This window comes from Crocodylus siamensis, chromosome 2 (assembly GCF_052110815.1).
Source record: "Crocodylus siamensis isolate JL-2025a chromosome 2, ASM5211081v1, whole genome shotgun sequence".
In the NCBI taxonomy this organism is placed as follows: Eukaryota; Metazoa; Chordata; order Crocodylia; family Crocodylidae; genus Crocodylus; species Crocodylus siamensis.
The window spans coordinates 56,721,898-56,743,598 of NC_143396.1; the positions used below are offsets into that span (position 1 = coordinate 56,721,898).

The 21,701-nt window shown below is 39.9% G+C and overlaps 1 protein-coding gene across 1 annotated transcript in view; it reads left to right on the top strand.

Moving 5' to 3' along the window:
- The window catches only part of PDGFRA (platelet derived growth factor receptor alpha), a 47,494-nt gene extending 27,261 nt beyond the window's left edge, over positions 1–20,233 (top strand). Inside the window, exons 13-23 of the mRNA XM_090035936.1 lie at positions 2,561–2,665; positions 3,806–3,916; positions 4,154–4,307; positions 6,719–6,885; positions 8,065–8,180; positions 8,993–9,115; positions 9,651–9,762; positions 13,382–13,481; positions 13,608–13,713; positions 15,142–15,377; positions 16,524–20,233. Of these exons, the coding sequence (XP_089892062.1) occupies positions 2,561–2,665; positions 3,806–3,916; positions 4,154–4,307; positions 6,719–6,885; positions 8,065–8,180; positions 8,993–9,115; positions 9,651–9,762; positions 13,382–13,481; positions 13,608–13,713; positions 15,142–15,377; positions 16,524–16,671 (1,478 nt within the window). The 3' untranslated portion in view covers positions 16,672–20,233. The remainder of the gene's footprint in view (positions 1–2,560; positions 2,666–3,805; positions 3,917–4,153; positions 4,308–6,718; positions 6,886–8,064; positions 8,181–8,992; positions 9,116–9,650; positions 9,763–13,381; positions 13,482–13,607; positions 13,714–15,141; positions 15,378–16,523) is intronic.
- The last annotated feature ends 1,468 nt before the right edge of the window (positions 20,234–21,701 follow it).

The following is a 21,701-nucleotide window of genomic DNA, read 5'->3' on the forward strand; positions in this document are numbered from 1 at the left end:
GATTTCAAGGCCTGGATGACATTGTCAACACAGACAATTCTATTTAAGTGCAGATTTATCTACTTCATATGTCTAAATATGGAACGGCTCTATTGATGTCAGCATTTTACCAAGCACAGAATTTAGTTTATATTAGCTAAAAAATCGCGCTCTCTTTGGCCGTGTCAACAAGGAAGCCATGAGGATAGGGATGGAGGTTACACTGAAGAAAAATTTCAATCCTGAACATGGCTTCCTCATCAGTGTGAGGAATCTTGTATCATTGCTGCCCAGGCTATACCCATTTCGCAGAAAAACTGTGTAATTTGCTTTCCAAGGTGGTTGCTATGGTACTCTGCTATGGCTTAGAAAGAAAAAGTCATAGTTTGATTTTGGGCTACTAATTCAAATCCAGTGTAGTATCAGTAGGCAGAATTTTGCTGTGTGCTATTTGTTCAGTCAGCTCCCACCCAATTTCAGAAAACACATGCAGAGTAGGTCTAAAAAATAAAGGTATAGAGAGGAATGAAAAGGAGATATGATAACAACAAATTCCTGGAATCCAGGAAGTGCTCCTGGCCTTCTCTGCACGGGGCTAATGTTATCTGAGGTGCTGATGAAGAGGAAGTATTTTCCATGCTCAACTGACAATATGGTTTTGGGCAGAACTGGCATATGAAAATGACAAGATCAAGCAGCTTCGGCACATACCATTGTGTTTTAAGAGCTGCATCCTGCCATGTGGTTCACAGACCTTTCATCTGAACATATTCAGAGGATACATTTCAACCTCAATATGTTTGAATCAGTTTGCAGTATAGTAGGAAGCTTGCTCATATCCTGAATCATAAGAGAAACCAGGAATGCACAAAAATCAGAATCAGTGAACTTGAGTCTGATTTTCCATGAGAACTAAATTATAACAGCTGTAATCATTTTTGAAAAAAACATCTTTTACATAGGATCATAGGAAAGTAGGGCTGGAAGGGACAGGGTCATCTAGTCTGACTTCTGTTTAAGGCAGGTTCATTCCAGACTAAATCATCCCAGCCCAGTGTCTGTCCAACTTTAGTAAAATAAATGATGAATTTTTTGGCTGAAAACAACACAGAGGACGTAGTCTATTAGTTATATATATGTAATTATATATATACACACACACACACACACACACAATAAAATCAAGTACTGTGTGTTGTGACAATACAGAGTAGGTTCTCTAGAAACAGCACCATTAGGAGCGTGGGAGAGGTAAAAGTGCAGTATATGGCAAAATAAGTACTTAAATTACATAAATACTTTGAAAGATGCAATATTGTATTTTTAAGTGTTAAGAACAAGCACTATTTTTTGTACTGGTTGTAAAAAGTAACATGGATGACAAGTATGATAAAATACTAACTTCTGGAATTTATATGTGGCTTTGTTCACTAAATTTTCACTGTTTTAGTGTAAATTTGACTTTGACTTGACTTGACTTTGACTATGAAATCTATGAAATACATTTATTTTTATGTATATTTGCCCATCACATATTTCTTTAAAAATCTGGCCTAAGCCTTTGTATCAGCTCTATACCTAGTCCTTTTGCATACTGAATCCGTAACAGAAGATAGGATATGATAATCCAACATTTTTGTTTGACCTGATTTGTGGGTAGGGAAAAGTAGGGTAGGGATAAACATCAGGTGTCTTATAGCACTTGGAAATTACAATAAAAAACTGTTCTTGCCTATGAAACACACTTGCGTATTAAACTTCAGAGGTTTTTTTCCCTCATATGTGATCAACATGTATTTTAAAGTCTCTCAGATTATTTGTAATACTTGCTTTTGTAGTCTTACACTGAACTGATACCACCCTCAAACATACTGTATCATTAAAGTGTGGCTCTCATGGTCCAATACATTTTATGGAACCAGCCTTTAATTCTGGGGGTGGCAACATTTTCTGGCAGTGAGCTGGAATGACCCAGATTGGTCAAAGATGGGCTGGCACTAGGAGCTAGCCTTCACTACCACTTCTCCCTGCTGCTACTTCTCTCTGCTGCCCAGCTGTGACATAGCATGAGGGAAGTGTCTGGCTGCATAGCTGTGGTGCAATGTGACCTGATGTGGTGTGGCACAGGTGGAGACCCCTGTTGCTGGATGTTGCTGAAGCTGACGCTCTGCAGATTGGATCCATTGACTCTGCAAGCGGCATCTGCCCTGAGAGCTGTAGGTTGCTTTAATTGCTAGTTCCAGTCTGAAATTCTGTCCAGTTCTAGGTTAAGGGCCTAACATTAAACATGGAGGGTTTAATGGGTTTAACCCTTAAGTAGGAAGGCACAGCCCCACAGAAACCAGTTATAGTTGCTCTTCATTGTTTGCTTATTTTATTTTTTTTTAGAAATATTATTTGATTAAAACTACTATTTTTTATTTGTTTTCCTTTTATGAATAACAAGAACAACAACAACCATAATACAAGATTATGATGATGTTTTGGATGAATGAGTATATTCATGCTGTGTAAGAGTGAACATAAAGAGCAATGGTTACAAACACTGAGATAACCTATTGTGAAACTCTGTTATCTGCAGGTCGAATTCTTGGTTCTGGTGCATTTGGCAAAGTTGTTGAGGGAACTGCATATGGGTTAAGTCGTTCTCAACCAGTGATGAAGGTAGCCGTGAAAATGCTGAAACGTAAGTAATCTTTGTGATTCCACTTTCCAGACTAGATAGCTCACATTCACAAGAGATTGTTAGCTTTGTTTCAGTGTGTGTAAGTGATTTCTTCCCACTGTTAAATTGGAAAGTAAACTAGAGAACTGTTTGATTTTGAGATTATCCTTTGGATTGTTTAGTGTTATTTGTGATTTTTTTTATTCGCTATGCTTCTGACGATTGTTAGAAGGTACTATTTCAGCCAAAATGTCATGATACTTTAGTAAGCTTGGAAAATTATATAATAATCATTACATTTTTGAGCACGTTAGAATGACATTATGGTGTAACTAAGTAGAATCAGACAGGTTTTTAGTTGCTATAAATGCATGTAGATTGAAATGCAGCTAGCTAGTAGTTCAGGATCTGACTCAGGGACTTTAAAAGGAATTTTAAATGAATGTCTACAACATAATTGTGTTCATGTCCACTACACAGGAAAAACTTACATGATGTGACATTATACATAATTATACATTGTTGAATTCTAATATTTCTATTTCTATAAGTACTTTTCGTAGTGGTACTGAGCATTGATAATAGCAAGCTGTTGGCTAGCTCTTGCATTATAAATAATATAAAAAGCAGAGATACAAGACTGGAATAATAGAACATAATTGTCTTTAAACTACTTTTGTGACCTACTGACCTTGGGTCTGTCTGGCTCTCACTTTGCTTCCCACAATGAAGTCAAGTAGTCCCCAGAGCTGCTCTACTTTGTTCCACCGGCTTGTGACTACCAGCATCATTCTAGGTTCTGGTGTCACCAGGGAACTGGAATTCTCGATTATGCCCCTTTTCCTAACAAGGCTCTTCCCAAAGCAAAGAAATGACATAGGAGCTCTTAGAGTGGCAGTGAAAATGGGATGTATGGCTGCTGCTTTGCAACACTGGATATGTGCAAACAGGCAGGACCCTTTAACAAATTGAGTCAAGTGAGTTCTTTATTGGTCATTAATAGTATTCTCCAGTATTATGCTTTCATCATATGAAGTACACTTCTACATAAATGTTTCCAGGAAAGCAATATATATTGCATGAAAAAATTGCCTTGACTGTATAGGATTTACAATAACATGGAACATTTGTCTTAACAGGCTTGTTTATTTTTTCCAATAGCCACAGCGAGATCCAGTGAAAAACAAGCACTAATGTCTGAACTGAAGATCATGACACATCTTGGGCCCCATTTGAACATTGTGAATCTGTTAGGAGCTTGTACCAAATCAGGTAGGCTTTATTCAGCACAAAGTTACTGTTTACTTAAGAGCTAAATTTAAACACAGTTAAGCAGTGTTTAACAAGAACTTTTTAAAATAAATATGACAGAATGGGTTCATAAACTGATACCAGTATTTACCTTCACAGATTAACAACCAAAAACTTATAACTCTTAACACCTTTGTATGTGAATTTCATTATTTTACTTTTTAAATAAAAATGTATTATTTTGCCTTATTTAATTAGGTCCAATTTACATCATTACTGAATACTGCTTTTATGGGGATTTGGTAAACTACTTGCATAAGAACAGAGATAATTTTCTAAGCCGACACCCAGAAAAGCTGAAGAAGGACTTGGACATCTTTGGCATGAACCCAGCTGATGAAAGCACAAGAAGGTGAGAAAAGTGAAAAACTATTACATTTTGCAAATTAAGGGTGTGATGTTGAAAACTCTCTTTTTTTTCTTTCCTTATTCATGATGTCACAGCTCTCAATAAAGCTCCCTCTTCTGGATATTCATCAGGTTTCCTTCAGTCTTAGCAAGGTCCAGCACAATACACTTCTTGGACACTGACTCTGCTGTCAGCCCTTCGGAGAGTTGCTTTAGGCCCCAGGACCAGTGCTAAGCCCCTCATAAATAACCAAATTGCTTGTGCATACCCTTTCCCAAACTCAACTATGTAGGCACTTTGAGTTGCAGTTGACTTTTTCAAGAAAACATGATAGTTGAAACACATACCACAGAGACCTTGCAAAGTTCTAAAACCAATCACTCTTTACATTGGGTAACACAAGAGATACAGAGATCTAGAAAAAAATCATATAACACCTCTACTCCAATTCCCATCTCAGTTTCCTCACACAAGTGTTCTCTGGGATTTGGGCCTTCAAGATTTCCAAGCCCCCTTCCCTTGCAACTCTCTCTTTATAATTTTTCTTCTTTAGCCTGCAGTCTGCTGTTTCTCTCCTCCAGCCATCTTCCTTTTTCCTCAACTGTTTCTGAATGCACAAAGTAACCTTTGTGAAGAAATCCCCTCCACCTCTCTCTGCCCCTCACTTGGGCCAACCCAGGTGACCCCTCTATCTCCTGGTTTTCTTCTTAGTACAGGCTGGTCAATTAGATGACCTGGTCAGATAAATTCCTGGGGGGAGGTGGGAGTGTCCTCTTCCTGGTGGCAGGCATTTTGGAACACCATGAGCAACATGCCCCTGTGATTTTCTGTAAGTAAACCCCTGGAAAGTGGCCAGGAGTTAGGAATTATGTTTAGGTCAGTCATGTCTTGAAAGGATTATGGGTCCAATTACAGTAAAAGCTCTGTTATCTGGCATCCCCCGGGAACGGGGGATGCCAGATAACAAAATACGCTGGGTAATTGAGCAGCCCAGCCAGGCGTCTTTGCCTGTTTGGGCCTCTGGTTCTCCCACCGCATCTGGGGCGTTGCTGCCCCTCCCATGGCATCGCTGACTGTCCTGCGGGCCCTGGGAGCCCTGCGGGACAGGGAGGCGGGCCCCGTGCAGCCTGTTATGCCCCTGGGCCGTGTGGGCATGGCAGCCCAGGCTGCTTTGCCTCGGGCTGTGGGGGCTCAGAGAAACTGGAAATGCCATGGTGGGCACTTCCGGTTTCACTTTACCTTACAAGCCAGCATGCCGGTTAGTAGAGCATGCCGGCTTGTAAGGTGCCGGATAACATGGCTTTTACTGTACCTGTAAAAGATTCACATTCCTTATGTTTGCTCAAAGTGTATTCTGATTTCCTTGTTCTAACCCCCCCCCCTTAACAATAAAGGTATTGAGTTACAGCGTGCCTTTCTGTGCTACTGTGGGTAGAGAGAGGGGAAGCCTTTCACTTCCAGCTTGGCCAATTCGTCTTTTTATTTTCCCTCACTTACCTGGTGCTATCTTTGGATGCTTCAGGCTGAAAAAATAACCCAGAAATATTACTGTGGGCAAATTGCTCCCAAGGGTCTGTGTGCCCTGGGCTGCCCAGAGCCCTACCAGGGACCAGTGCCCAGGTGGTGGCAGCGTTACTCCAGGCTTGTGGGTGTTCTTCAGGAAGCGGGACAGCTGGCTGTAGGACCTCTGTGGGAGACTCCCAAAGCATGGTTTTAGGCCTGGCACACTGAGGCAGGTGGCTCTTCATAGTAGCACCCCTACTGTGAACACTGCACCCTTCTATAACAAAAAATGATCCATGTGCTTCTCTCACCCACCGTATTATCTTTTGCTTCTGTGTGTCATTATAATCTTTTAAAGATGAACAATTTCTGACTGTTTTTGTTCTCTTGGTATTTTCCATTCTCTGACCCTTCCATCCTTTTAGACCACTTACTAGCACTGGTTCTCCAAGGGCAAACACCTTCCTTTACATGAACACTCTTTGGGCAGAGTCCCAGCACTAAAGTTAATACCTCCTTTTATTTGTTCTTTAGCTCCTACCACCTGAAAACATTATATGAGTCTCTACACAATTTCATAAAATTAATCAGAATTCATAAACCTTACATAGAGAGATTCCAGGAATTGTCACCCATGTAAATACCCCATTGACTTGTGTGAATAGGAAATATTTAGGAGAATATGGGTTCACACAGCAGAATAGATTCTATGAAACCTGGCTGGCTTGCTGGAATACTTTTATCAACTGCAATATTTATTCCCATATGCAAGCTTTTATACTTTTATACTTCAGAGCAAAATGAAGAGAAGAGAAATTATGGGTTTAGAGCGAACCACCATCCAGAAATTGATTGAAGATGTCATGTGAAATATTAATGTATCTACTGGGCAATGCTTGTTTATATTTCAGTTATGTAATTTTATCCTTTGAAAACAATGGAGAATACATGGACATGAAACAAGCTGATACGACCCAGTATGTGCCCATGCTGGAAAGGAAGGAGGGTTCTAAATATTCTGATATCCAGAGATCTATGTATGATCGACCTGCTTCATACAAGAAGAAATCCATGTCAGGTAACTGAGAACTCTCTCTTTTGTAATCCATGTCAGGTAACTGAGAACTCTCTCTTTTGTATTCATTGTTATTAAAAACACATTGCTACAGAAACAGACATATTATCTCTGTCCTCCTCATGGCACTGGACTTTCTCACCTGTGTCATGTAAGCCTTATACTGTTTAAATTTAATGATAGGAGCTTGTGGTCCATCAGGAGCAGAATGGATAGAGTTTTGTTTTTGTTGTTGCTGTGAAGTATGAGTGGCCATGCTGCATGGCTTGAAGGCATTCACAGAGTCTTTCATGGCAACAGTTTTTTGTTACGTTTATGTATTTTGCACATTTTTGAGCAATAAGACCACGTAATAATAACAATAATCTATCTTTTTCTGTTTCCATTTACATTCCACTTTAACTGGCACTTTCCAAATAGAGAATACTCCCAAATACTTTCCTGCATTATGTAATGAGGGCAATGAAAACGTCCCATTCCCTATTCCTTTTCTCAGCAACTAAATGCATTGCTTCCGAAATAGTCTTGATCACTTCTGGCATTGGGACCTAAATCATATCCAGATCCAGAATTAGATGGTAGACCAATGCACTGTTGCTTTGATCTAGGTTAGCATGGTTGAATGAATGACTGGATTTAGTCTGCATTTTGCTGTCATTTTTCATAAAAATGAAGAACGCTTGCCATAGAATTCCTGACCTTTTTTTGATAGTATTGGACATATCCCAATGAATGCTTGCTGAGAAGCATAACACTGCTCAGCAAAAGTTAATGGTAAAAAAGGTACATACATGTACAAAAAAAAGTAACGAAGTTACCATCTCTAAATCAGTATTTCATTTTTAACCACAAATTGAATAGGAAAAAGCAACCCATGTAATATGCTGACAGCTTTTTTTAAATTTAGCATTTTGCTATAATCCTCTGGGAAAAATTATATGCAGAAAAAAACAAACTTTATATTTGGTACTGGAAATTTCTTTTTAAAAAAGAATGTGGTATGTGCCAGCAACTAATACAAACATACACAGGAGTTAGTTATTCTGAGAAGACAGTCTTGGCCCATGATACTCTGTTAAAGTCATTAACTGAGCCTCACAGAAAGTAGAAAGAATTGGACATTGTTTTCACAACTTTAAGAAATGTTTATAATGCAAGCACATTTTTACCTTTTTTTAACAGAATCTGAAGTCAAGAACCTACTTTCTGATGACAGTTCTGAAGGCCTCAGCCTACTGGACTTACTGAGCTTCACCTATCAAGTTGCACGGGGAATGGAGTTCTTGGCTTCTAAAAATGTAAGTGTCCCTGAGGAATACAACTGGCATGGCCTAGGGTTTTCAACCTCTGGCCTGAGGGCCAGTTCCAACACTCAGAGCCTTGTGATCCAGCCTGTGGGGATCCTGAATGGTCCAGAAATTTGGTGGCAAGGGATCAGTGGCAATTAAGGCTGCCCCCACTTTCCTACTGCCACATTTCTAAGTCTTGAGAGTCAGATGACATGGCCTTCTTCCCATGTAGCTTGCAGAGAAGGTAGGACTGGGGCAGTGGGGCCCAATCTGTCACAAACAAGGTTGGGGCTGGGGCTGGGGCTGGGGCAGGCACAGTGGGCCCAATGTGGTGCTGGGCCCTCAGCTGCTATTACTTTAGATAGGGCCCACACACTGTATCTGGCCTGCGAATCCACCTTGCGCTTCTCATCTGGCCCATGGGCCAAAATGTTGGGTAGCACTGGCCTAGTTTCAAAGCATGCATTTATTTTTTTTGGATTGAGAGACACAGCTAAAAGGAAAGGCCTTTTTAGGGTTCTAGGCACTTTTGCCATTAACTTTAAAAACAGGATAAAAAGGATATACAAAACAAAGGCAGCAGCACTCTTCTCCCATTATGTCCGACAGCAACTGCCAGTCAGGTGTGTATGGCAAACCAGAACTACCCTGCCCCACCGGTTGTCCTTTGCAAATACCTTTACAATAGGAGGCCCAATTTATATTGGCCTCAGTAGGTTAACAAGTCTACGCCTTTTCAGGGAGGGAGTTGTACATTCTTAAGGAAAAGGGCTGTCATGGGAATTTGTATCTCTAAAATGATTTATTTTCTTTTCATGCAGTGTGTGCACCGTGACTTGGCAGCTCGTAATGTCCTTCTAGCTCAAGGAAAAATTGTGAAGATCTGTGACTTTGGTCTGGCTAGGGACATCATGCATGATTCCAACTATGTTTCCAAAGGCAGTGTATGTACTTCTTAATCTTTTTAGTTTAGAGATGATGTGTCAGCTTAAAATGCCATTTATAATTCTACTGCTCAACGTTTGGTTACACTAATTGATAGTTGGATGAAAACTCTGGGAATGATTTTTCTTCAGTTCATTAATTTACATAACTTAGTCTTCTGGAATGATGAAAAATCCTTGGACTCATCTAGAGTTTTTCAGGCTGAAATTTTCATTGGCAAGCTCTGTAACTGGATAAATTACTAAGGGACTGTCACTGTGATACATACAGCATACCATATCAGTCAGTGACTTCTTATATCATGTCCTTAATCAACTGGGTCATTTGCTAATAAACTAGCAAATCAAATCCTTGGATTAGATTTTATGAGGAGGAAGCAGTTCATCTCATAATCATTTCATGTTTATTTGAAGAAAAATAATTACTAACCATTTTAGCAAATGTCTGCTTATTATAGAAAACCTTGTTCATGCTATCAGACAGATCATCCAGTGTGCTGAGGAGCAGTTAATGATTAATGGGGTTTTTTTTTAGACATTTCTTCCAGTGAAATGGATGGCACCTGAGAGCATTTTTGACAATCTGTACACAACATTAAGTGATGTCTGGTCTTATGGCATTCTACTGTGGGAAATATTTTCTCTTGGTATGTACTATAAGGACTTCCTTATATGCAATAATTAAGCTTATTGAGTTTGTAATGCCTTAAAGTACTGTAAACCCTACAGTATTGGTAAAATACCTGTGGTTAATTATTGTTAGTTATTTATATTATATATATTAATGGGATCAAAGTCCTCATTGAGCTAGATGCTCTATTTGAGCTTATCTTTATTTATAGCCAGTAAAGAGAAGTGAGGTACAAAAGGGCTGGAAGTGAGAAACAAAGAACTGTGGGATTGTTGCTTGTGGTCTTCCTGTATTTGAGGCTTCCACAGCTGGCAGGAACTGTTGCTGGGAGTTAAAAAACACAGTTTATAGTACAGACAGTTAGCGAACATGAGCTTTAGGCTAGGGTCAGACATTACAAATAAACCAGTTTAAATGATCAGAAACTGGTTTAAACCTGTAACAGAACAGATGTTCAGTGCGCATAAACTGAAAATGGCTGAGACCAGTTTGAGATAAACCTGGTTGAATGTAGTGTCAGGCATAACTAATTTGTGTCAAACCAGTTTATGCAATGTCTGTCCCAGCACCAGACACCCCCAGCATCCTGGCATGCTCTCTGGGTTGGGTAGAGTTCCCTGCTTCACAGCAGAGCTGGCCCCTCCCCTCTGCTCCCTGGCTGGACCTCCAGCAGAGACTGCAGGCTGCTCCCCCACAACTCCCTCACCACTCCCTGCTAAGCAGGAATTCCCCTTTTCCCTCTGCCTTGCTGAGAGGTGTCTGTGTGTTAGCTAGCAGACCACATGCTGGCTATGGTCCCTGCTGTAGCAGATGGGAACAAAGGCAGAATCAATAGGTAGCTGGTAATTAGTTATTTTCTTCATGGGGTGATAAGCACTGAGTTAGGGGTGATAAACACAGTTATTAATTCCCTGCTGGGATAATCGGATCATCCTGCCTTGCCCTTGCCATGCCCCACCACCCCGCTCAGTGTTGTTGAAGGGAAGGGAGGGCTGCTTTAGCCGGCATGTCTGGGATGTCTGAGCAGTTACAAACTGATTTAGCCTAGCCAGCTTAGACTAACCTGCAAAGATTGAATCAATTCAGACTCAGGCTTTTTGAATGTCTGTCCCTAGTCTTAGAGCCAACTTAAGGTCAATTCCAAGTATTCATATAGACATAACTATATAGAAATATAGATTTGTATCAAAGCATCAATCAAGTCTAAAGCCATTAAAAAGAATGAGCATTCTACTGATAAATATGTATTCTGTTATACTTGCTATATAAATAATAGATCCTTTCTAGTATACTCCTGTCAATTTTTAGAACCTAGATCTGATGCCATTTTGGTGCCTTACAAGTAACAAATAATATTGCCAGTAATTAAGTCAAACCGTTGTGGTCTGCCATGAATCTTTGCTGGGAGTTGAAGAAAATGCTCATTATGACCATGTCCACATGTGATGTGGACATTTGGTTCCCTGGGCAAATTAGTGGCGGTGCACCTTGCAATGCTGCTAGTTGTCCCTGGGGAACACTCATGCCACATGCCATCTGGTGTGTGGTAAGTTACCCTGGGGGCAGTAGGGGAGGCTGGGGCTATCACTGGGCTGGTCCCAGCAGCCCTACTTGATGTCCTGGGGGCCTCCTGGAGCTGCAGCAGCAATTCTGCCACGCAGAGCCTGGCTGGCAGCTGCAGCATGGTTCCAAATGGTCCAGCTCCACTCTTGAGCAGCCAGTGCTGCCCCTGCGTGCACCACTCCGCTTTTTTTCTCCACAGGTTTTTCTGACCCCTGGATATCCAGGGATCCAAAAAACCCTCTGTGCTGCTCCCTTGCAGTGTGAGAACAACTGAACGTGTAGTATGTGGTGCTGCAGACAACTGAACGTGTGGTATGTGGTGCTGCAGACATGGTATCACATACTACATGGCCACACTTGTCTGGATATGGCCTATATGTGTATGTATGATAACATATTTATATTTATTTGCAGTTTTAAGGCAGCAATTAATCCTTAGCTCTTTTTGCATCACAAAATTTAAATGAATAATATACAGCACAATAGTAATAAATTCAGAACATTGTTAATGGTTTTCTGATATATAGTTTAGCCTCCCTATCCTTCATATAAAAGACATTCTTAGCACTCTCCAAAATATAAAAAAAAATCCATGTCAAGAATATTAAAGAGATGCCTTAATTAGGAAGCCTTCCCTGATCCAACTTTCATGGCCAGCTTTTCAAATGCCCACCAGAAAATATATGCAGTTTCATAACTGTCTGTTTGGGGTTTAATTATATACATGTTTTTTCATATACAAGTCTGCAGTGTGATGCAGCCATGCAAAAGGCAAATGCAGTTATGGAATACATCAACAGATGCAAGACACAGGAGCTGATAGTGCCTCTCTACTCAGCACCTGTTAGACCTCATCTAAAATATTGTGTGCAGTTTTAAGCTCAATATTTTAAACAGGATATGGAAAAGTTAGAGAGAATTCAGAGGCAGGTGAGAAAAATGATAAAAGGCTTGCAAGACAAGTATCAAGAGAAACCTCTTCACTGTTAGACTAGTGAGGCCAGGGAATAGACTGCCTAGGCAAGTTGCGGACTCTCCATCATGAGGTGTTCAAGAAAAGGTTGAACAGCCACTGGTCAGGGATGTTCTAGGCATAGTTATGCCAGTGTTCTACTATAGGTATTTCCCATGTTTCTGGATTTTGCTGGTGGATGCATGGCGCTTGGAGGAATTTTTTACCCCTCCTGCTACGTGTGTCAGGGTTTTTTTTAAACCTTTCTCAGAAGCATTGGATGGTGGCTGTAGACAAGGCTGAGGATTTTGACTGGGGTGTGCCAATGTTCTTGCTGGGACTAAAACCTGGAGGTTCTTTGCTGGAGGGACTTGAGACTGATTGCCACATTAGGGGTCAGAAAGCAATTTTTGATTGGTATGGACTGTAGGTTTTCTTGCCTTTCTCTGTAGCAGGGTTATGGCCCTCTTTCTGGTATTTCTTGACCATATTTTAATAACTTTTGCAGCAGCAGGATGTTGACTGCCATGGTCCCTCTGCTTTGCCTGTGGCAAATCAGGGTGTTTTGTCTTGTGTCATGTTTGGGTCGTGTGCAGTTTTGCTAGGAGGTTAGACAATGGATTTGTATAGGATGGTTTAGATAGGGAAGATTCTACCTCAGGCAGGGGCTTGAACTAGAAGACCTCCAGACATTCCTTTCAGCCCTACTTCTCTATGGGTGCCTATAAATGCCCCTACTCAAGCAGGGGAGGGTGTTTTAATTAGAGTGGTTTCTGGAGAGCTAGTCTAATTAAAATGTCACAGCATCACATGTATTAAGCTCCCACAGGTTTAAAAATGGTTGCAGGACACTTTAAAGCTCCTTCAACAAATTTTAGTTAAAGCACTCCAGCAGTCATTTTTAAACCTGTGGGTGCTTATACACGTGATGCTGTGGTGATGCTGGAGAGTTCTAATTCGAATCTGAAACAGACTTGATTAATTAGATCTAATCTAATTAGAATACATTGGGTAAAGGTACCCAGTGATTCTGTGATTATAACACTACAAGTATTCAAATAAACAATGTAAGAGTCACTTCTCACTGTTGGTGCATTTGTATCGTTGTTTTGACTATTAGGTGGCACACCTTACCCTGGAATGATGGTTGATTCAACTTTCTATAACAAGATAAAAAGTGGCTACCGAATGGCAAAACCTGACCATGCCACCAATGAAGTGTATGTATGCTTTTTTCTTCTCTCCTAATTCGGACTAAAATAATAATTTATTTTATTTTTCATCACTTTTGCTGGCTATTTATTGCAACTTGCAGCTGGTTAAACTGGATTCCACCTTATTTTCAGGTATGAGATCATGGTGAAGTGTTGGAACAGCGAACCAGAAAAAAGACCTTCTTTTTACCATTTGAGTGAAATTGTTGAGTGTCTATTGCCTGGAGAGTACAAGAAGGTTTGCCCTTTGGAATTTTCATTGTATTTTGTCTGTACAGGAAGGGTTGTAACTGCTATTCAGACAACCTGAGCAATGAGCAATTTGTGTGTGTGAATTAAATGATTCAGATAGAGTAAACAGTTATGAAAACATGAATGTTGTTGATAGAGACTAGTTTTACAATATTACTTAAGAACAGTATCCATTTTCAATAGGCATCAATACATCTGAATCCTTCTGATCACCAAAGAGATGGTTTTACCTATTTTATAGATTTTCTTTAAGGAAATGCAAGAATCCTTAAAAAGAAAAAAAGTTATCAGTTGACATGTACACATAATCTCAGTATCCACAAACCCTCTCTGTTCATACTTTAATCCTTCATGCCAAAGATCCTCTAACTGAGTCTCCTTTATTTCTTTTCTTTTCTTTTCTAATTAGCCTGCCCAAGGAACCATACAATTGCAGCAACATAGCTTCCATTTTAGGATGCAGTGTATGTAGAATAGCACAGCATGCTTGAGGGCACCATTGCCAAGGCACAGTAAGCTTACTGTATAGGTGTGACCTAACACTTAAGTGGTAATCAATCTCATGGCCTAAGTGCCCACTGAATTTAACATCTCCCTATAAGGTTTACAAGTGCCAATCAAAAGATACCATCATTTGCCTGCACACAGGTGCTACTGCGCCAAAACACGCACATGTAATGCATATAGGCACTACTTTGAAAAGAAACATAGACATCTTTCTAATATTAGCAGCTCGGCCCTGCACCCAGGGCAGCCGTGCAGCACCCGGGGCAACACTGGTTCCTGATGTGCTGGCTGCTGCTGTGGCAATACCTTCTTTTGAACCCCTCCCCAACAATAGCAGCATCCAGGGCTGCTGCCCCAGTTGCCCTACTTCAGTTATGCTACTGTAATAATCTATTTTAGAGGTCAGCAACTTTTTGCTGCTATGGACTCAAACTTGTGACCCAGCTTCCTACTGTGGGTTATAAATCTCCACCCCCTGGAGAACTAAAGCTTCCTGTACTTACCTCACTGAACATACCTAGCTTCTCTGCAGTGAGGTTAAGCACAGGCATGAGAGAGCAGAAAGGAGAAGGGGGCTGCAGAGGAGACCAGTGGCTAGGTGCAGCCACATGTTGTGTGATTCCCATACCACCCAGGCCAGGCTGGACCTCCTCTGGCTGGATCCAGTGGGTGGGCTAGAGCCAGCCATAGCATGTAGGTTGCCAGTCCCTGGGACATCTCATGCTGGCATCCTGGTAACCCAGGTGCTCAGACATCACAGCCTCAGGCACTAGCACTGTACCTGCTTACAGGGTAGTATCATTCTTTTTCTTTTAGTTCATGAGGCATAGCTAGCTGCAGAAGGTGACTGAATAATTGAGGCCTCAGTGTAGTGCATCATATAACATTTTAAAATGAAAATTTTCAGAGCTATGAAAAGATTCATCTGGACTTCCTGAAAAGTGACCACCCAGCTGTCACACGCATGAGAGGGGACTGTGACAACACCTATATTGGTGTCACCTACAAGAATGAAGACAAACTCAAGGATAGGGAGAGCGGATTTGATGAGCAGAGGCTGAGTGCTGACAGTGGATACATCATCCCTCTGCCTGACATTGACCCTGTATCTGAAGATGAGCTTGGCAAAAGAAACAGGCACAGGTAGATGCTGTTTCAGTTTGTTATATGCCAGAGACTATCTCACTGACCACATTTTCTTGTACTACCCAATTCTGGCCCAGTTTCTGATACCCTTAGTTTTATTGAATAGTACCTTACTCCAAAAATAGCTCAATTGGCATCACTGAGACAACCTACAGAACAAGAGTGGGCTCTATATGACTAGTTACAGTGATTTCAATGGGGCAATCCATCAAGCCAGACCTTCATTGTGGACTAGAACCTAGTTATGTGAGGGACCACCCTCTTCCACAGCTGTGCTGCCAAAGAAATGGGGTAGGTGTTAGGATGTTCCCTCTGACACTCTTTAAAACTCACTTTCCAGCTAGATACAGGATAGCACAAATAGATTGACCTGCACACACTTGAAAGCCCATTTGTTTTCTTCAAAGATAAATGGCTTGAAGCAGGATTTTAAGGTATGTGAGTGATTTACTGTATATGAGGCCCTGTGGTACTCATAGAAGGGGTCAAGCTGCTCCAAGTGTTCTTATGTGGGGGTTTGGATGGCAGAGTGCCTGAAGTCTTTAGGTGAGCTCCTTTTCATGGAATCTGATCAATCTAAATAAATACCGTGCTTGATGTAAATGAGTGTGGCCAAATCTAGGTTTAGCTGGCTAGTAACATTTTCAATAGCATTAATTTATACTTGGTTTATAATAAAGCTAATATCATAGGAAGCAAAATTGTGGACCTTTTGGATTATAAGCAAGAGATGTAGGACTAACATCACTACTGACTGTGGGAAGGAGTCTCTCTAAGCACTTATGGTCTCTTTATGTTTTGCTATCTTTCCCCAAGCTTTCCAGTACCTGACTTTCCCCAACTTTTTAAATTGGACAGTTGTCATCAACACCTCATTGTTCTGTTGGGGGCTTCTTTAAAGCCAACTATTTCTTCCATAAATACTGACTGAATGAGTTTTCAGAAGGTGTCCTTAGGAAAGAGTTTTGAACTTGCTTGCTTAAATTCAAAGACACTTAATTATCCTTTGGTCACTTTCTCATACAAGCTGTCTGTCTTGAGACACAGGTTTCTAAGATTACTAAGTTGTTAGAAAGTCTGTGCTGAGACTTGTACTATGTTTATTACTCAGTGTATTGTTCCTAAGTGTTTTGTCTCTTACAGTTCCCAAACATCTGAAGAAAGTGCTATTGAGACTGGTTCCAGCAGCTCTACCTTTATCAAGAGAGAGGATGAGACCATTGAGGACATTGACATAATGGATGACATTGGAATAGATTCCTCAGATCTGGTTGAGGACAGCTTCCTGTAATTCTCATGGAATCAAAAAGGACATCTTCAAGCTATGTAAAAAGGGAAGCTGCCGTACAACTTACAGACTATTACTCCAGAGAGAACCACTTTACTGCAATGCAAAGGATGTGAGGAGAGTTTGGATATGTAAAGAGAAGTTCCCAGTAATGAGCATCATCCTGAAACAGAAAGAAGTTGAAATCACCTTTTTAGTGTTGCTTCTTGCGTACTTCAGTAGCATTTCAGTGTGGTTTGCAGTCTGAATAGGTAGAAGGACAAAGGAAAAGGCCATAAACAGACCAGCTTGTGTTTCAAGGGCATTCATGACTCCGATGGATAGAATTTCCACTGCAGCAAAACTTCACTGTTGTAATTATGTATATAAGCGTCTCCTCAAGGAACTTTTGAGGTGCACATTGACAATACTTTACAGACTATAGAAGAGATCACTCCTGATTTTTGTATACTTCCTTCTTTATTCTCAATGTCAGCTGCTGTTAAACTACCACGTGAATGAAGTACATGCAAAAACCACTTTTGAAACATTAAGGTACTGACTGGCACTACATAATATTATACTTTTTACAGTTAATGAAAATAAAAGAGAATAATAATAATTAAAAAAACCTTCTATAATAGGGGTTAGAAGCCTAGTAAGTCTTTATTAACTGTAGAAGATAGCTGTTTTCATAATAATACTACTGTTTTCAGTAACACTAAATATATAGTTTATAACTCATTGTCCTTCAGCAAAAGCACAATGTTTTAAAAAAATTATTAAATAAGTAATGAGATTTAAGATTCAAATGTTGGTATGAAAGAGCAGTGGTTTTTAACTGAACACATTATGATAATGTCTGGTGAGCTAAATCCAGCTTAGGAAGAACATGTTTCTTCTAGGAGAAGTTAAGATTTGATTTTCTACCATCTGCTGAGTGGCTTTCCCAATAAGATATACTAAAAGCAATCAATCAATCTTTGATTTACTGATTCTTTTAAAAATGTGGAGCTATTTTTAAACATACTAGTTTATACCATGTTTCTCATGTTACTGTTTAATAGAAGTATGAGCAATCAACAGCAACAGTATTGTTAGTGTTAAAATAACATATTGCATATCTATTCAATAGAATTTATTTTGAGGTCAAATGTGAAGAACTGATTTATTATTTCAACTGTACAAGATGTTAACAAGGAAATACATGACTATCATTTCTCAACAAATGTTCTTGTTTTAGTTCTCAGGTTTAAGTAAAAGTAAAGAAGGCTGACTATTATCTTCGCCAGCTGTAAGAGAATTAATTGCTTCCAAGTGTATTGGTAGTTTTAATCTGCCCCCTCACTTACAAAGGAGGGAACACAAAAATTAATCCACTTGTGGTCTGCAATGCTTGTTTGCTGACACCTTACGTCTGAAAATGTTATGATTATTGCTATCACTGTATGGTATATTATTGATATAGTATACTTGGGAAGACTTACACATTAAATTAAGGTACGTGCCTGCAACAGGCCACATCTTTCTCTGGTGCTCAGCTTTTAAACTCATTAACAATTAAGTGCACTGAGTACATCACATAGGCCAGGTATAGACATTACACTTTTACCAGCATAAGTGATCAGAAAACAGTCTGTAACCACAACAGAACAGAAGTTCAGCACAAAAAAAACAGTCTATAGCGATAACAGAAATTCAGCACACACAAACTGGCTTAAAATGGCAGAACCTAGTCTAAGATTTGTCCTTCCCACTAAAGGACAAATGTGTGTTCTGTTTGCTACTGATCTAAGCTATGCCACTTACAGAAAACCTCATAAATTAGATTGATTCCACAAGCTTTTTGAATGTCTGTAACTAACCATAAAGTGCTCAGCACTTAACATGACACAAACAATGCAAATGCAATACAAAATCAAGCTTGTGTTGTAATTGTTTCCTAGTTGGCATGTCTACACGTGCATTTATGCTGGCTTAAATTCACTGCACAGTAAGTTACTGCACAGTAAGCGGGAATAGGCTGGTGTCTACACATGCAAACATTAAAGCACATTAACGCTGTGTGTGGACTGACTTGGAACTAAAGTTAGTTCCAAGTCAGTCCATACTCACAGAGATACTGCACAGTAAAGCGTCTACACACATGTTATTGCGTAGTAATTAATTGGGCATAAATTTGATACTTGTATAATGCAAGTATTAAATTTATGTTCAAGTCAGTATAAGTCACCATATTTACTGTGCAGTATGGGAATGCGCCTGTAGACATATGCCCATACTGTGCAGTAATTTCTATTACTGTGCAGTAAATGTGCATGTGTAGACATGCCCAGTAAGTATGAAATCTGGACCAGGAAATACTAACTAAAAGAACAAACTGCCTGGATTCTGTATAACAAACTACAACTAAACTTGAAGGACCAGTTGGACCCTTTGACATGCAGCACAACTCCTGTTGACTTCAGTTGGCGATAGTGAGCAGACAGCAAATGTAACATGGAGTGTTATAGGTAACTTGTTATGGGTCTGAATTTCAAAATGTCATAAAAATAAGGCTGTGTGCAAAAGTTTTCATACAGAAAATTATGACTGCAAGTTAGGTGCATATTTTCAAACCTGGGTGTGATTAGCAGTTAGAACACCAAAAGCTACCAAAAGCTACCAAAAGAGCCAGTGTTTTCTTCATCTCTTACTAAATCATAACTGGAAGCCTTTTTGGAAAATGTTTTAGTCAAGCACAAGTGACTGGGCTCATTAGTGTAACAGGGCTTGTGATAGACAGGAAATTGAGTTAGGTGATCTAATAGGCCTTTCCAGCCTTTAGACTGCAGGCTATTCGAAACAACAGGTAGCTTAATTTGTGTGTGCAGTCACAGCAACCATATGATGAGAGTTCTGTATAGTTGCAAGGGATCCAACCATGCACAACTCATTTCAGGATAAGGACTGTACTTTTTAGCTTGGGGGGAAAAACACTTGGATTTGAATCTAATGGGGGGTTGGTTTGTTTTCTTTTGTTTTCAGTATTACTGATTTTTTTTTATGGCTTAATTTTGAGAAGCCACTAGAAGAGACGCTCCCAATTCCTTCTGTGTAGTAACTGAATAATGACAATCAAACTTTGCCTATGAAACACACCTTTTGATTTTGAATGGCCAATTGATTCTTTATAATGTGGTCTGGAACTTGTACAAAATGGTCCTATTATGTGATGAAGGACGTAAGATATGGTGATGTTATACATCAATATGTATATAAGTATTTTTATATAGACTTCTAGAATACTGCCAAAACATTTATACAAGCTGTACCACTGCCTTTGTTTAAATATTTTTTTTTACTGTGATATACTCCACAGGCACGTTAACTGTTGCACTTTTGAATGTCCAAAAATTATATTTTAGAATAATAAAAAAGTAAGTGTTTCCAAATGGTGGTTTGTTGTGAAATGTTTGAAGAAGGGCAAACTGGCATGAGTGACCACAGGCACAAAATGTATTAAAAATGCCCCTGTTCAGATTTTGTCTTAAAACTTGTAAATGAAGATCTTTATATTTCAATAAATGATATATAATTTAAAGATATACAAGGGGTCTATACTCACTTATTTAAAGAGGATCACTTCATAAGGAATCAGCCCGACTTCTTATTTTCTAGACATGTTTTGTTGATTTTCTCTGCAATGCCATGAACTAGTAGGGACAAAACATACTCTGATCTTGCAGAAGAACACAAGGATGTGCAACTCTGGGTGGACATGTCCTCTGCAATAAACCATGCTGTTCCTTTAAAATGTAGGAGGAGCTGTGTTCCAGAACCTGCTGTCAACTCCAGACTCTATACAAAAAGGAGGGGGCCTAGCTACTCTTCCAGGATGACAAACCATCTTATCTCAGGATGCTGACAGATAGGGTAGTTGCTCGTTTAGTCTAGTCTGGAGGGCTAAATTGGGATCCTCCCTTGCTTATCTTTGAGTGAGCTGCTGGGGAAGGCTACAGGTGTCCTGTACTCTCTTCCTCTTCTCTTGAAGCTGCACAGCACAGGAAAGGATTTACATAGAGTTATATTTAAAAAGTACTGACACCTGCAAGGCTGAGTCTTTAATCTAATGTTCTTGATGGCTGAAAAAGTACCATCCTTGACGGTTTCCCTTTCTCTGGCTATGGCTGAATGTTCCCCCCCCTTTTTTGGATGGGGGACCTGAGGAAGGGGAAGAGGGGGATAGGGGAGTGTTTAAACTTGCCCTGAGCAAACTTTTTCCCAGAACCAAGCTAATTCACCCCATGGGTCCAATTTCCCACACTACATAACTGAACATAAGAGAGTCACATGTGCTGAGAAGAACCCCCAGGTGCCAGCATGAAAACTAAATTACTGTTGTTAGGTATGCTCCTTTTCTTAGTGTCCTTTGCCATCCATCTCAGTGGGAGCTAGATGGAGCCAAGCTGTGGAATAATATTGGAGAAAGGCTTTCAGATTAGCATCTTTTATTTGATGGAACAGTTGCTTCTGTCCATTCACTCTTTTTTAGCTGATGTCTTTAGCTGATGTTCTATGCAGAGTCTACCTGTCAATTAAATCAATTTCTCATCAAGCAAGGCTCCACTTCATTTAGCTATAGACAGAATCATCTTTGAAGAGTTTAGGTCTTCTCCTAAATTTGAGATAAGACATTAACAAATTGACTTAATTTCCCCTTCTCTCTCTAAAAGTGTTTCTCTTTAACAATTCTGGTAAGGCATGTAGCAATTCATACAGTCCCATTTCTAAGGAGGATGTATTTACTGTCTTAGGCAGACAAGATTCTTTGGGTAAATGTGGTATCTTTTATTATACCAACTAAATAGTTGGAAAAATTGTCCTTTGCAAGCTTTGCGGCAAAAACACCCTTCTTCAGGCATAGGGAAAGTCTACTGGTGTTATGTGTTCTCTATGGTAGAATAGAAGCCAATGTGCAACGTGCACGTCTGTGAAAATGCAAATGCGTGGCAGCGAGGATCGGAGGGAATGGGAGACAATACATGTCCTTGGGGTTAGCGGGGAGACAGAAG